This window comes from Lycium ferocissimum, unplaced genomic scaffold, assembly GCF_029784015.1.
Source record: "Lycium ferocissimum isolate CSIRO_LF1 unplaced genomic scaffold, AGI_CSIRO_Lferr_CH_V1 ctg105, whole genome shotgun sequence".
NCBI lineage: Eukaryota > Viridiplantae > Streptophyta > Magnoliopsida > Solanales > Solanaceae > Lycium > Lycium ferocissimum.
The window spans coordinates 171,906-185,534 of record NW_026713343.1 but is presented as its reverse complement, the minus strand read 5'-3'; the positions used below and the strand labels follow the sequence as shown (position 1 = coordinate 185,534).

The 13,629-nt window shown below is 34.9% G+C and overlaps 2 protein-coding genes across 3 annotated transcripts; one reads left to right on the top strand and one right to left on the bottom strand.

The window, feature by feature from the left end:
- Nucleotides 1-227: 227 nt before the first annotated feature.
- LOC132041495 (VAN3-binding protein) lies at nt 228-4,898 on the top strand. The gene is made up of 8 exons (XM_059432205.1): nt 228-773; nt 864-935; nt 1,023-1,091; nt 1,543-1,900; nt 3,217-3,384; nt 3,556-3,605; nt 4,238-4,295; nt 4,426-4,898. The coding sequence occupies exons 1-8, from the start codon at nt 594-596 to the stop codon at nt 4,641-4,643; spliced, it is 1,173 nt and encodes a 390-aa protein (XP_059288188.1). The 5' UTR covers nt 228-593; the 3' UTR covers nt 4,644-4,898.
- A 592-nt stretch (nt 4,899-5,490) lies between these two features.
- On the bottom strand, nt 5,491-12,502 carry LOC132041494 (mannosyltransferase APTG1). Of its 2 annotated transcripts, XM_059432203.1 has the most exons (9): nt 12,140-12,502; nt 11,670-11,787; nt 9,372-9,476; nt 8,934-9,220; nt 8,125-8,406; nt 7,305-7,506; nt 6,634-6,785; nt 6,360-6,522; nt 5,491-5,831 (listed from the first exon to the last, which is right to left on the bottom strand). In XM_059432203.1, exons 1-9 carry the CDS (start codon nt 12,358-12,360, stop codon nt 5,745-5,747), a joined length of 1,617 nt encoding a protein of 538 aa, XP_059288186.1. In that variant the 5' UTR covers nt 12,361-12,502; the 3' UTR covers nt 5,491-5,744. The 2 variants fall into 2 exon arrangements, with proteins under 2 accessions (XP_059288186.1, XP_059288187.1); XM_059432204.1 differs by lacking the exons at nt 11,670-11,787; nt 12,140-12,502 and adding an exon at nt 11,114-11,122.
- Nucleotides 12,503-13,629: the final 1,127 nt, after the last annotated feature.

Here is a 13,629-nt window from a genome sequence, read left to right as displayed (position 1 = left end):
ATATAAAGATGTAAACACATATAGAAGTCAGGAGGGTTCAACATCTGCTCTATATGCATAAAAAATAATTTTAGCCTCGTATATATATATTGTAATTTTTGGCCAAAGGGGGTTCGGATGAACCTCCTCGACCCAACCTGGCTCTGCCCCTGGGTCCCAAGTGGAATAGTCGAGGTACGTGCAAGCTGTCCCCAAGGCCATGTTATAAATACAAAGAAAAATAACATAGCTTTTTCAAGAAATCATATTCACACATGCACTTTTGGAATAAGATACCAAAATAAACTTTAACAAACTGTTATTATAAAGAAAAAAGTGGCTTATTGTTAGGGGGGATTAAGCAAGCAAAGCTAATGATTCATGGATGCTGGCTTTGTATTGATAATAAAGATATGAATTGCCACTTTATAGATGTGATGGACCCTATGATGATAAACCAACAAAATAGCTCAGAATAAGAGGTGATTTAACACTTTTGAACTTTCCATCTAATTCATGTCTATTTATATCTCCAAGTGAATTTAGCATTCTATCAAACTTCACTCACCTTACAACAACTATAGAGCAACTGTCGATCTTGGTTGAAAAAAGAGATGGATCTCGATTCAAATCCAACAATTTCACAAGCACATCCCGAGACGATGGACTTCCTTTCGCGCACTTGGTGCAACTTCGCGGTTCAAGCTTTCCAGCCGGAGATGCAAGATCAAGCTCTCATTCTACACGAAAACTCGATCAAGAATTTAACCATCGACAATAAACCACCTCTTCTGGTAAGTTAATCATCGTCAAATCATCTCTAACATAACTACAAAATATATACGTTTCGTATATAGCATTAGTATATCATGTTGGTATCACAGAAGATGGAGAAGAGCATGAAGATGGATGATACAGATAAGTCAATTCCGCAATGGAAATCCAACGACGTCAAGGTAAGACAGAATACAAAACCTTGTGCATTATCAACCTCAGATTCTTTCCGATAAGGCTCATATGACATACTTTCATTTGTTCGTTAGTCGTGGATATGGATGCAGCAAGCAATGCATCCAGAGGTGAATTACAACAGCTATTTCCAGAAAAAATGGGTAAGTTCAGAATATCCAGAAATTTTCGTTTGTTATCCCTTCTGGAATGGCTATTAAGTAAATGACCCTCTTTATATTTCTCTTGCAACTTATGGAGCTTTTAGACACGGTCTAAAGATCCCTTTTGAGCAAAATGAAAATTTTATGAGAGAGCATTAGAATACAGTCTAAAATTTTGTAAGTCATTGCAAACGTTAGACGACGATCTAATGTTTTTGTCTATAAGGTTGAGCAATATATGAGCAAACATTAGACCCGTGTCTAACGTATCCCGGAAAGGTAATTTTTGGAAAGCTATATTTGCACAAATTTTTAAAATAGGCACAAAATCTAAATGGTGACTTGAAAAAGGGACATTTCGTAAATCAGCCTCAATCATCAGAGCTACACTTATTGGTTTAAAGCAGCATGGTGAAAATATAGTCATTGCAGAGAACTTGTTTTAATGCAGATGCCATGGAAAATAGGACCATTAAAGAATGTGTCAATCAAGAAATGGATCAAAGAAATTAAGCAGAAGAGGAAAGAAGAGAAGAGATTACAGAAAGCTGAAGTACATGCAGCGATATCAGTTGCAGGTGTTGCAGCTGCCTTGGCCGCCATCGCTGCTGAAAACTTGAACCACGATGAGTCGGGACGTACCAAGGAGTCGGCTGTGGCCTCCGCAGCTGCATTGGTTGCAGCACAGTGCGCAAAAGTGGCAGAAGCTATGGGGGCAAAACGTGAACAAATTAGCAGTGTCATTGGCTCAGCCATGACTGGTACAAGCGCGAGCGAAATTTTGACACTTACAGCTGCAGCTACGACTTGTAATGACTTCTCTCCACCTCTTAAAATGCATATTGACCACAAATACAGTTAGACCTCTCTATGGCAATCATCTTTTATAACAACATTTCACTATAACAAGCTCTCTATAGCAATCATCTTTATAACAATATTTCATTATAACAACCATGTCTTCTGTGGAACTGATCTTTCATGTTATGTTATGTTATGTTATATTATATACTCTCAACATTTCGTTGTCGCAGCCTAAATTTAACGGAACAAATGAGGCTGGTAGAGAGAGGTTTGACTGCATAATATGTGCAGACTCAGTTGTTAATGAAACCAACTAGCCAGCAGCTCAACATAAAGACGGCTATGTTTTTGGCAAGCATGCTTCATTTTATGCTAACTAGGTTATACGCTATCAGACTCAAAAAATGTTGCCGCACCCATGTTGGATCCTGAAAAATGCACCACTTTTGGAGGATCCCCAGGCACCCGCTGATATTTCCGAAGACTCCGAGCAACATAGGTTATAAGAAGATTTAAAAGATCATACTCACTTCTTTAATAATTCAGATCTAGAATCAAACTGCAGCTGACTAATAGCTTGTTTGGCCAAGCTCCCAAAATCTGCTTATTTTGAAAAGTGCTTCTAGGAAAAGTACATTTGGAGAATAGCAGTTTGGCTTATCAATTTCAAAAGTACTTTTGTCAACATTAGAGCAGTACTTTGTGCTTGGCCAATGTTTCAAAAGTGCTTTGGGGAAAAAACTACCTTTTTTTAGCTTCTAAAAAATAGTTTCTACTACTGCTCAAAAGTACTTATTTTTTCTCTAAAAGCTTTGGCCAGACACTTCATAAGTCAAACAATTAAAGCTTCCTTGGCAAAAAGTGAAGATCAAGCTACTACTAGCAAATATAAAATAAAAGGCAAAATTTTTGGGCACCATGTTGTCGCAAACTAGAAAGGACCAAGCTTTATAATAGAATGCTGCTTCAACTGAGCAAGCTCAAGGAGTTCAACAATGAGATGTTTTATCATACAACAACTGGATTCTACTCTGCTGAAAGCTATGTTGCTCGGACTCTTTGAAAATTGACGGGTGCGTGTCGGATCCTGCAAAAGTAGTGCATTTTTGAAGGATCTGACACGGGTGCGGCAATATTTTTGGAGAGTCCGAGCAACATAGGCTGAAAGTAAGTAAATAAAGGTTAACTGCATCATTTGGGACCTAGCTTAGCATCTGTTAGTCTCATCTTCAATTGTTAGTAAAACTTACGATTCATGGGGAGATAAAGATACAGCGTGAAACAAGTATCTAAAAATTCACTTGCACCACTACTGTCTCAGCACTCAGAGGAGCAGAAACGCTCAAAGCAAGATCTGGCTACAAGAATATATTAAATGGAAGCACACCAGTTCTCCCAATTGAAGATAGCAATGACTACAACTTTAACTACGAGAAGTGCAGATCAATTCTCTCCAAAGGGGCAGAGCTCTATATTGAGAAATCAGACGGTATGTCTATTTCTCTACAAATAATATATGGTTTTCCCAGATTCAGTAGCAAAAGTTATACAAACAAAAGATAGTTAATGCAAAAGTAAAGACTGAAATTCTGATTCTCTGAAAATTTTCCTTTGTTGGATCATAAGCTGATGCTTTTTTGTGTTTTGCTATGTGCAACAGGAAGATCCAAGCTAAGGTCGGTGTCCATTATCTTAAATAGTGAAGCTAAGGTGTGTACAGTATAGAAATCCTTATATCTCTTCAGCTGATAATCACTTGTTACCTACTATATGAGTTCAACAACATAGCAGTGTCATAATTTCAACGAGAATAATAACAATCTTCAAAAACTAAAACTAAAGCACCGTTCTCTTCTCCATAACCATAAAAAGAAGAGTAAAATTCATGGACAAGATCTCAGTATGATGTGTTCCAAACTTCCAATCAGTGTTATCAAAGTGAAAAGCACAAAAAAAGCTCAAAGGTCGGTTGGGGCTTTAATCACAAAGCACAAAAAGCATAGGCTTTAATGAAGCAAGGCGCAAATGGAAAAAAGATACAAATATGGAAGTGTTGTTCCAAGAATAATTATAAGCATGAATAAGAAATATATGGAAAAAGAAATTGAAAAAAATACGATAAAGTGAAGTATCAATTGTTTAGTATTGCCTCTTCCGGATTAAACTCTTTGGCAAGAAAAAGTATGCCTTAGAGCCTTGATGGCAAGGATGAAGCGTCCGCTAAGCGAGGTGAAGCGCTCAACATATTTTGTGCCTCGCTTCAGGGCTTAATTGTGCTTTAAGTGCGCATTTGACAACATCGCTTTCAATACATAACCTAAATTCCAGTTCTTATGTTACAGGCTATCCTAAGAACAAGGAAACCAACTATGTTGAAGGCCTTCTCAAGTCAAAACGAAAGTATGTCCTAGTATGCAATGCTGTTTCTTCACTTTTCTTGCACTTCTCACATTAAATTTGTACACAATGCTTTCTGTTACAATATTTATATAGTTAACAAATTTATTAACACCTCCACATCTGATTTTAGGTGTAATATTAGACCTACATGCCGAGCTCTATAAGGATTCAAACGGAGAGGAAACTGATAGTTGCTATCTTATTGTACTAACAACAAACAGGGGAGTCATCAAGCTAGATATGATGGATGATTACCAGCGATACAGAATTTGGTCAATGACTATTAACCAAATGCTGACACTCTCTACTTCATTTACAAAATATGACCTCCAGTTTTACAAAAGCTAATCTTAATAAAGACTTGTGGCATCAGCATATCTGTCAGCATGAATTTTGTCATGTATAGGTTATAGTATTAGCAACTTCCACGTTATCAGATCTGTTAATAGCTACATATCGGTTTCTTGTTTTTCGGATTAGTTAACATGTTTGTTGATCGTATTGTTTGCTTCAATCTTTTATGATTTTTCATTTTTCACCTTGTTCACTTGGATAGCAGTTTCTTCAGTCAATCATAATCATTCTATTTGATGAATTAAGTAACATATACTCCCTCCATTTCAATTTATGCGACATAGTTTGACTAGGAACGGAGCTTAAGAATGAAAGGAAGACTTATGAAACTTGTGGTCGTAAATATGTCATAACACTTGTGTGGTTATAAGACTTTAAAAACTTGTGGTCTTGAACCAAACATTTGTGTGGCTATAAAAGCTTGTCATGAAGGGTAAAAGGGGAAGTTCAAGCTAAATTGCTCAAATTTACAAAAAGAAAATGTATTATTTTAGGGAAGAGCCTAATAAAGAAATAGTATCATTCTTTTGAAACAGAGGAAGTATATTGTCTGCATATCATAATCCCTACATAAATATCTTGATCCAGTCAGACCTCTCTATAACAGTCATCCTCTACAACAACATTTCACTATAACAGCCACATTTTTTTGTGGAACCGACTTTTCATGTTAGGTTATATTATATGTTCGTCTATAACAACATTTCATTATAGCAGCCAAAAAATATCGGAACAAACGACACTGTTATAGAGAGTTTTGACTGACATCATACATAGTCAGATATATGAATAGAGACAGGTACTAGAGGGACTTAAAACATGGACATGGAGGCAAGAAAAGTCGCTGAGTCAAAATTATCATTTCTTCTTTCCATATATTTCCTGCCTTTTCCTTTGGTGTTTCTGACAGAACTTAATTTAAAACAAAATTTCCGCTAAATAGCTGAAACTCGAATCATTCTCTCTAGGAACAAAAGAAAAAAGAATAGAAATATAAACCGAAAGGCAAATGATACTAGAAAGCATTTACACCTAAAGCAGTTAAAGAAAAGTAAACAAAATTTGTAGATTCTATTTTGCTCATCAAGGACAGAATCACTGGCCTTCTTTCCGTGTGTACACTGCAACAGATGCCTGAAGTTCTCGATCCACCTTGAAGTGAGCATGGAAGAACCTTTTTATCTGTCAACCACACATACATACTTGAATGATCACATTGCACTCCCACTTTTTCCACACACACACACACCAAAAAAAAGAGAGAAAGAGAAAATATAGGGTGTGTTCGGTATGAAGGAAAATGTTTTCTTGGAAAATAAGTGGGTTCCTTAATTATTTTCTAGTGTTCAGCACGTAAGCAAAAATTATCCTAAAAGCACTTATATATAATCTAGACAAATAACACGAGAGATGGGGGCGGAGGGGTAGGGGGTGGGGTGGTGGGGATGGGGCTACCGGGGTGGGGGTGAAGATGAGGTGTGTTGGAGGACGGGGAGGACACAGTTATTGTGGAATGGCACTTGTGAAACTTGTTTTTCCTACTTCAACTAGGGAATTCAATTTCCTCATTTTTTAAGGAACTTCTTTCCTAGAGAAATATTTTCCAAAAATTTTGACCAACCGAACATGGAAAAATTGGAAAATATTGACCTCCTACCGAAAACACCAATAAACTTTTATAGAAGTAGATCAAGATGAAAGAAAAGAAACCTCTTCAAAATTATGCAAAGCTAGGAAGTCCTTTAGTAGTTTTTCCTGTGAGTCAAAGAGCACAATGTGGCTAGGTATAGACCAGTTCTTAGCAAATTCTGTTGCAAAACCAGCTGGATCCACCAGGAACCGATCAGACTCGTCTAGAGCGCCTTTATCTTCACTGTAGAAAGGAATGGCATAAACAAAAGTTCAATTATGTCGAACCAAAACAAAAGAGGATAGCCAGAGAGGGCTAAGACATTCAGAGTAAATTGGCAGTATATAAACATACCTTGGCGTGCAATCTAAGAAACGCATGGAAATGTTACGGTGAAGAGTTGAGTAGTAAGGTGTGGCATGACACGGTGTAAAGAAAACGATGCTTTTCACTTTCCCATTGTACGCCTCTCCAGAGAGATAGTTCATCACATCCTCTGTCCCTCTCTGCAGCAAGAGGATACAGATAGGATATTATTAGAGCCCGTTTGGACATATATTTTTTCCAAGTTTTTGTTTTTCAAAAATCTGTTTGGTTATGCGTTGTGCCAATTTTTCACTCCAAACTTGAAAAAAACTGCACCAGTTGTTCAAGTAAAACAAGAATTTCCCTCTCAAAACTTCAACATTTTTTCAAGTGAAATGAATGTCCTAACAGTCAAACACAGCTTCAACTTTCAAATACCCTCTTTCAACTTAGCCGCAAATACTACTTTTTAGCAAATATCACTCAATTCATGTCCAAACACCTACTAAAATTTCATGAAAATTGAAAGTTTCTCATGCGATAACGCAAAACAAAGATAGAGAAAAAAAAAACTACAGACATCGAGCTTTAAAGCTTAATCGTAAAGGAAATAATGAGTGGAAATATGCTTTGCCTCCTTTGATACAAGATAAATATTGTTTTTTTTTTTTTTTTTTTTTTAGCAAAAGGTGAGAAGAAAGTCAAGACTGTCGAGATACCTGATGAACCATACTCATGTAAAATGCCATTGGAATATTACTAACTGCTAGGAACAGGATGGCCAGTTGCAATTTTGTTGAGCATCTGCCATAAGTGCTTGGAGATCTTTTACCTCGACCATTAGACTTATCGGGCTCTCCAATTGTTGCCAACCAGTAGCCAGAAAACATTAAAGCAATTGGAAGCACAGGGAGGACGAACCTGTTTTTCAAACCGTTTAGAGAACAGCAATAACTTAGTCAATCAACTACACCTAAGACAGAGAAAATGACAAAATGGTCTCTTATGTTTGAGGGTAGGTTCAAAAGGGTCCCTTAAGTATGCACGTAACAGTTTTGGTCCTTTAAGTTTGCCAAAATTTAACACATTTAGTCTCCGTCAAATATTTACTGAACTATGTGTGTTAGATTTGACGCTAACAGTGGAAAAAACTATTTAACTATAGACATCAACAAAGTCCCGTCAAATCCTAAAATATGCAACACAAAAAACTACACTAGACACTAAAAAGACATTAAAAACAGAAATTATACCTCAAAAAGCTGCACCAGACTCTACAATAAATAAAAAATAGCAGAAACTAAAAAAATTACACCTCTAAATGTGATGTCCCGCTAAATTCCTCATTTTTCATAGTTCTCATTAAATCACAAAGTTCGATAAATATTTGACGGAGACTAAAAGTGCTAACTTTCGACAAACTTAGAGGATCAAAACTGTTAAGTTCATACTTAAGGGACTACTTTAAACCTATCCTCAAACATAAGGGACCATTTTTGTCATTTCCTCACAGAAAGACGGATATATCTGAACAAGTACCTGAACTCTTTGTGACCCAACAAGCTATAAACTGCCAAACTCCATGCAACTAGACCAGATAGCTTCCACTGCTTAGACTTGAAAATGCCAGCAAGCGAAAACGGTAAGAATGTGAAGACCATAACTGTAAAACCCTGAGTGAAGTACCAATGCCACACATGAGTTCCATAGTAGTCTCCACCAGAAGAGAGAAAATTGAACTTCAGAAAGTTCAAAGGCACGAGAACCCAAGTCCCATACATCCAGCGATCCACCAGAAAAGTGAATCCCAGAATTAATGTCCTGACTCCATGCATTAGAAGTGGTAAACGCTTTTGTCAGTATGTAATTTTATAGTATAAAGAACAATAGATCAACTGCAAAGACAAATATGAGTTCTATGAGTCTCCAAATCTAAAAGTTTTATGGATAAGAGCAAATTGGTGAAGACAGTATGTGGTTTTATAGGTGTTCCATTTCCTTCATTCATATCTACGTTTACCAAACATGTCAACTGTTTATTATAAGTTCAAGCACTTTTATCCAAACGCATAACTGTTTATTTATAAAATTAACCTCAACACGTAATGCTTATCAGCTACTTACAATCAACTAACCCAAACGGGCTCTAAACCTTACCCAATCAGCTTGGATTAGTTTTAAGGGGTAGGGAAACTTTAGCTGAAAGTGAATGCTCATATCACCAACGGAATAAAACCAAAGATCCTGTTACTGAGTTCGTTTTAGTCCCTTGGCTTGCCTAGTTAATAGAATGCAATTATATATCTTTACAATATGATGACATAGTCCTTAGAAGAAATGATACTTACCCAATAGGAATCACCTCAAGAAGAACAAATTTCAGCCTATCCCGTGTCAGGTACAGCTCTAGGAAACCAATATAGATCCATGTAATGGCACTTGTAGGTCGGATTGCACATGCGAATGCAGCTATAGCTAAAGCCCATTTTCTTGACCCCCGAGAAATTTTACTAGAAGATGGTCTAATGCAAGGCCAGTAGTACAGGCTCACAATAGTAAGAACAGTCTCCAGACTATTGGATAAAGTACGCGTGATACAGAAAAACATGAACCAGTTTGTCAACTGGGCAAAAAGCTGCATATAAAATTAAGTACTTCAGTGTCAACATCAGCAGTTAAATGAATAAAACACCAAGTAGAGCCCGAGCATATGTGGATCTTCGAGGGAAAAAAAAAAAGAGAAAAAGGATCAAGAAAATGGTATGTGTTAGAGACGAGAAGGATACCGTGAACTTCGCAACACGGTCACCAAATATCTCTTGAGAGAGCTTAAACAAATAGAGGTCCCCGAAAGCTGAAAAAATTGACTGTAGCAATCGTGGAGTCCTTATCTGGGAAGAACAGAGATTTGTTAAGCACTGCGGAAAAGAACATCTAACTCACACACTTATATAAAGCAAATATCAACAACGAAACTAATAACCTGTTTGGCCAAACTTCTAAAATATGCTTATTTTGAAAAGTGTTTTTTGTCAGAAGTGCTTTTCAAAAAAATACTTTTGGAGAGTAGCAGTTTGTGTTTGGCTAACCAATTTGAAAAGCATTTTTGCCACTATTAGAGCAGTACTTTGAGCTTGGTCAATGTTCCAAAAGTGCTTCTGGAGAAAAGTTAGCTTCTGAAAAGCAACTTATGCTATTATTCGAAAGCACTTAATTTTTCTCTAAAAGTTTGGCCAAACACCTCAACTTTCTAAAATAAGCACTTTTGACTTCCCAAAAGCTTGGCCAAACAAGCTATAAATGTGGAAAAGCCAAGAGCAAAAATCACCCATTAATATGCCGCATATACTGAATCTTACTTTTAGTAGCACTATTTTGCATTTCAAGTAAAGGAAATGGATAGTCCGGTAACAGAGATAAGCTGTCTACAAAGTGTACTCCAGAGTATAACCGTGGATATTACAGGGAGAGGAATTACAAAATTGGTACTCCGTCCATCCTAACTTTACACATATTAAGGTAAAAGTTGAAGCTTTGTTGTATTTATACAACAGTAGATCTAAAGTTGGAGAGAAGCCGAAACCTGAAGAAGTATCTAATGGTATCTTTTCTGTAGTACGTTAAAGTATTGAATAATGTATCCTCTTGGGAAGTTAGACTAAAATTTTGGATAACCCAAAATAGGAAAATTACGAAAATTAGACTCGACCAAAGGAGTAATATCAATAATCAATCTCAACATTTCTATTCACTTCCTAAACTTTCGAGTTTCATAAAGCCTACAAGATTCACACCACATGCTACTGCAGCCCCAAACACCACATACGGACTGCACTACAGTAAGCAGAGGTGAATCCAAGATATAAAGTTATCGATTCAATCTCGGGAAAAGTGTCATATTTTCCCTTCTACTGTTGAAAAATGTTTAATATTTCTCTCCATTATACTATCCGTTCATAAATGCCCCTAACGTTATGAGCTTGTGTATACTATTTGATGTAATTTGAATGGATATTTACTCATAAATTAATGCTCCACTACGTAAGTACTGGGTTCAAATGAACCCAGTGCTGCAAGGCTACATATCTTCTGCACTAATTTTTATGGATTTCACTCACAAAACGAGCTGATAAACTAAAGACATAACAAAAACTGATTGGAATTTATAACATTTACCAAAATATTTTCTTTTTAAGGAGCCAGCACAAAAATAGATATACTGAGGTTTCAACTGCACAAGACCTGTTGTGTGTGTGTCTTTTCATTTTCATTTTATAGACAACCCAAAACCTAAGTTACTCGGACTCTCCTAAAATGTTGTCGGGTGCGTGTCCGATCCTTCAAAAGTAGTGTGTTTGGAAGATCCGACACTAGTGTGGCAACACTTTTGAAGACTCCGAGTAACTTAGCCCAAAACACAATAAAGGTTGATTCTTGCAGAGTTACACAATCAAGTATCAACCTTTCAGATTTAGCTCAAAATAATCAACCCCAAAACTTGACAAAAAAAAAACAATTAACTAATTACCATGAACCAAGGTTTATCAAGATTAAAAAAAAAGGCAAGAACTTTATACACCTGTTGTATTTATATATCCATTTTACATTTTCATTTTTATGAGACAAACCCAAAAATACAATAAAGGTTGATTCTTGCAGAGCTACACAATCAAAAAATATACCCAATAAAATTTAAAAAATCCAAAAACAATTAAAATAATTACCATACACCAAGGTTTACCAAGCTGAAAAAAAGGCAAAAATACATATACTGAGGTTCAAAATGTATATGTATCAATAAATGTTGATTCTTGCAGAGCTGCACTATAAAATATTAATCTTTCAGATTTAGCTCATACTAACCAAACCCAATAAAATTGGAAAAGCTAATTAATTACCATGAACTAAGGTTTGTCAAGCTGAAAAAAAAGGCAAATACATATATATATATATCAATAAATATATATATATATCAATAAATGTTGTTTTTTGCAGAGCTACACAATCAAAATTAAATCTTTTTAGCTCAAAATAATCAACCCCACAAAAATAAATTGACAAAACAATTAGTAACTAATAATTACCATGAACCAAGGTTTGTCAAGATGAAAAAAGGCAAGAACTTTATACAAAGCAGCAAATATCACTGGATGCAAATAACTCCTTATACCCTTTTCCCATTCCCATGTCAAATGTCCATATCTGCCAAAAAAAAAAAAAATCAGTTGGGAAAAAATCAAAGACTTAAATGTATTGAAAAAAAAAAAAAAATCATTCCAAATAATCAGTAATCCAAAGGAAAAAAAAAGTTGAAATTTTTTCAAGAATTGGAAAAAAATACAGACCCAAATGTATAAAAAAAAAAATTTAAAAAAAATAATCCCAAATAATCAGTGATCCAAAAAAAAAATTGACATTTTTTCAAGAATTGCAAAAAAATGCAGACCCAAATGTATAAAAAAATTTAAAAAAAAATCATTCCAAATAATCAGTAATCCAAAATAGAAAAATTGAAATTGAAATTTTTTCAAGAATTGGAAAAAAAAAGACAGACCCAAAAGTGATTTGATGTGCAACTTCAAGGGCTTGCCAATGTTCATCTGGATTAAAATATGTTTGAACCAATAAAGCATTAACAAATCTAAAAAACAAACAAAGAAAAAATACTTTTTTCAATAAAGGGGGTGTGAATTTGTTGTTTTTGGAAGTTTTGGGGTTGTTATTGGTGGTATTGTTATCAGTTGATGAAGTATCAAGATTCTTTCTTTGTCTCATAGTGAAAAAAATGGAAGTTGATGAGTTTTCAAGATTTAGAAATTGGAATTTTTGTTTGTCAGAAGAGGAGGGAGATTTGGGTAAGTTTCTTTTCACTGGAATGATCCTTGTCAAGTGTCAAACAGTTACTTCCTCACTCCAAGTGACACATTTTAATTCCCATATATTCAAATTAATAGTTAGGTGAGGATTCAAGATATAAAAGTAGATATTTTAACTAAAGAAATATAATTTGTGTTAGTACAAGTGTACAACAATAACAACAACCACCATATCTATAGTGCTGTAGTGGGTAGTTATATGAAAGCAAAATTTTCATTCCACTCCTTTAATATTTTAACTTCCATTTTGATGAAATTATTTAATTCAAATCAAATTTGGAACCGAATTTGACATTATAACTTATGTATCCTAATTTTAAAGTTATTTAGTTCTAAATAAATAATCTATACATAGTTAATGAACTTTTAAGACAAATACATAATTTAACTTGTGCGGTAGATGGAAAATGCTCCTCTCTTAATCGGGGATTAGGGGTTCGAACATGGATATGGAAAAAAATCTTTGGAGGAAGCGCTCCCCCGAATAGGCGCGATGCGGTGCGAATTATACGGATTAATTGGGCTCGAATGCGGATATCGAGCACCAATCAAAAAATCAAAGAACGTGAAAAATGAGGTAGGAGGTTCGATAGCTTTTGAAAAGTAGACTTTAAAAATAAAAATAAAAAAATTGACTTAAATAAATAAGATTAGGACCTAAAAATAATTAATTAAAAAAATTTAAAAAAATTTGAAAATTATTGTGAGGACTACAAAAGTCCCCAGGTTCGATAGCTTTTGAAAAGTAGACTTTAAAAACAAAAAACAAAAAAATTGACTTAAATAAATAAGATTAGGACATAAAAGTAATTAATTAAAAAGTTTTTAAAAAATTGGGAAATTATTATGAGGACTACAAAAGTCCTCACAATCCCTCTTATATTAAGTAGTAATGTGAATTTTAATATTTTAAAATATATGTTTTATCATATTAATATAAGAAAAAATGAATTTTATAGTCTATGATCTACGTTTTGGGTATACAACAGTGATAACATACCTAATATAACCCTACCAGATGGGGTCTGGTCGGCTCAAGGAGAGATGAAAAGGATGATAAGATAAACGAAACGAAAGAAATAATAAGGTAACACTAGAGATCTAAGAAGAAGCAAATGTGAAAAAAGTATTAATATATACGGTATGGAAAAGAAATTTGTGCGGCAAC

Bases quoted from the DNA above. Each gene is read 5' to 3' on its own strand.
- LOC132041495 (XM_059432205.1), top strand. From the start codon at position 594: ATGGATCTCGATTCAAATCCAACAATTTCACAAGCACATCCCGAGACG. The intron at 936-1,022 runs GTAAGACAGAAT...TTTGTTCGTTAG, and splicing joins GGAAATCCAACGACGTCAAG to TCGTGGATATGGATGCAGCA. The intron at 1,901-3,216 runs GTAATGACTTCT...CTACTGTCTCAG, and splicing joins TACAGCTGCAGCTACGACTT to CACTCAGAGGAGCAGAAACG.
- LOC132041494 (XM_059432203.1), bottom strand. From the start codon at position 12,360: ATGAGACAAAGAAAGAATCTTGATACTTCATCAACTGATAACAATACC. The intron at 9,477-11,669 runs GTAATTATTAGT...TGTTCTTCCCAG, and splicing joins TTGACAAACCTTGGTTCATG to ATAAGGACTCCACGATTGCT. The intron at 6,523-6,633 runs GTATGTTTATAT...TCCTTTCTACAG, and splicing joins TTCTTAGATTGCACGCCAAG to TGAAGATAAAGGCGCTCTAG.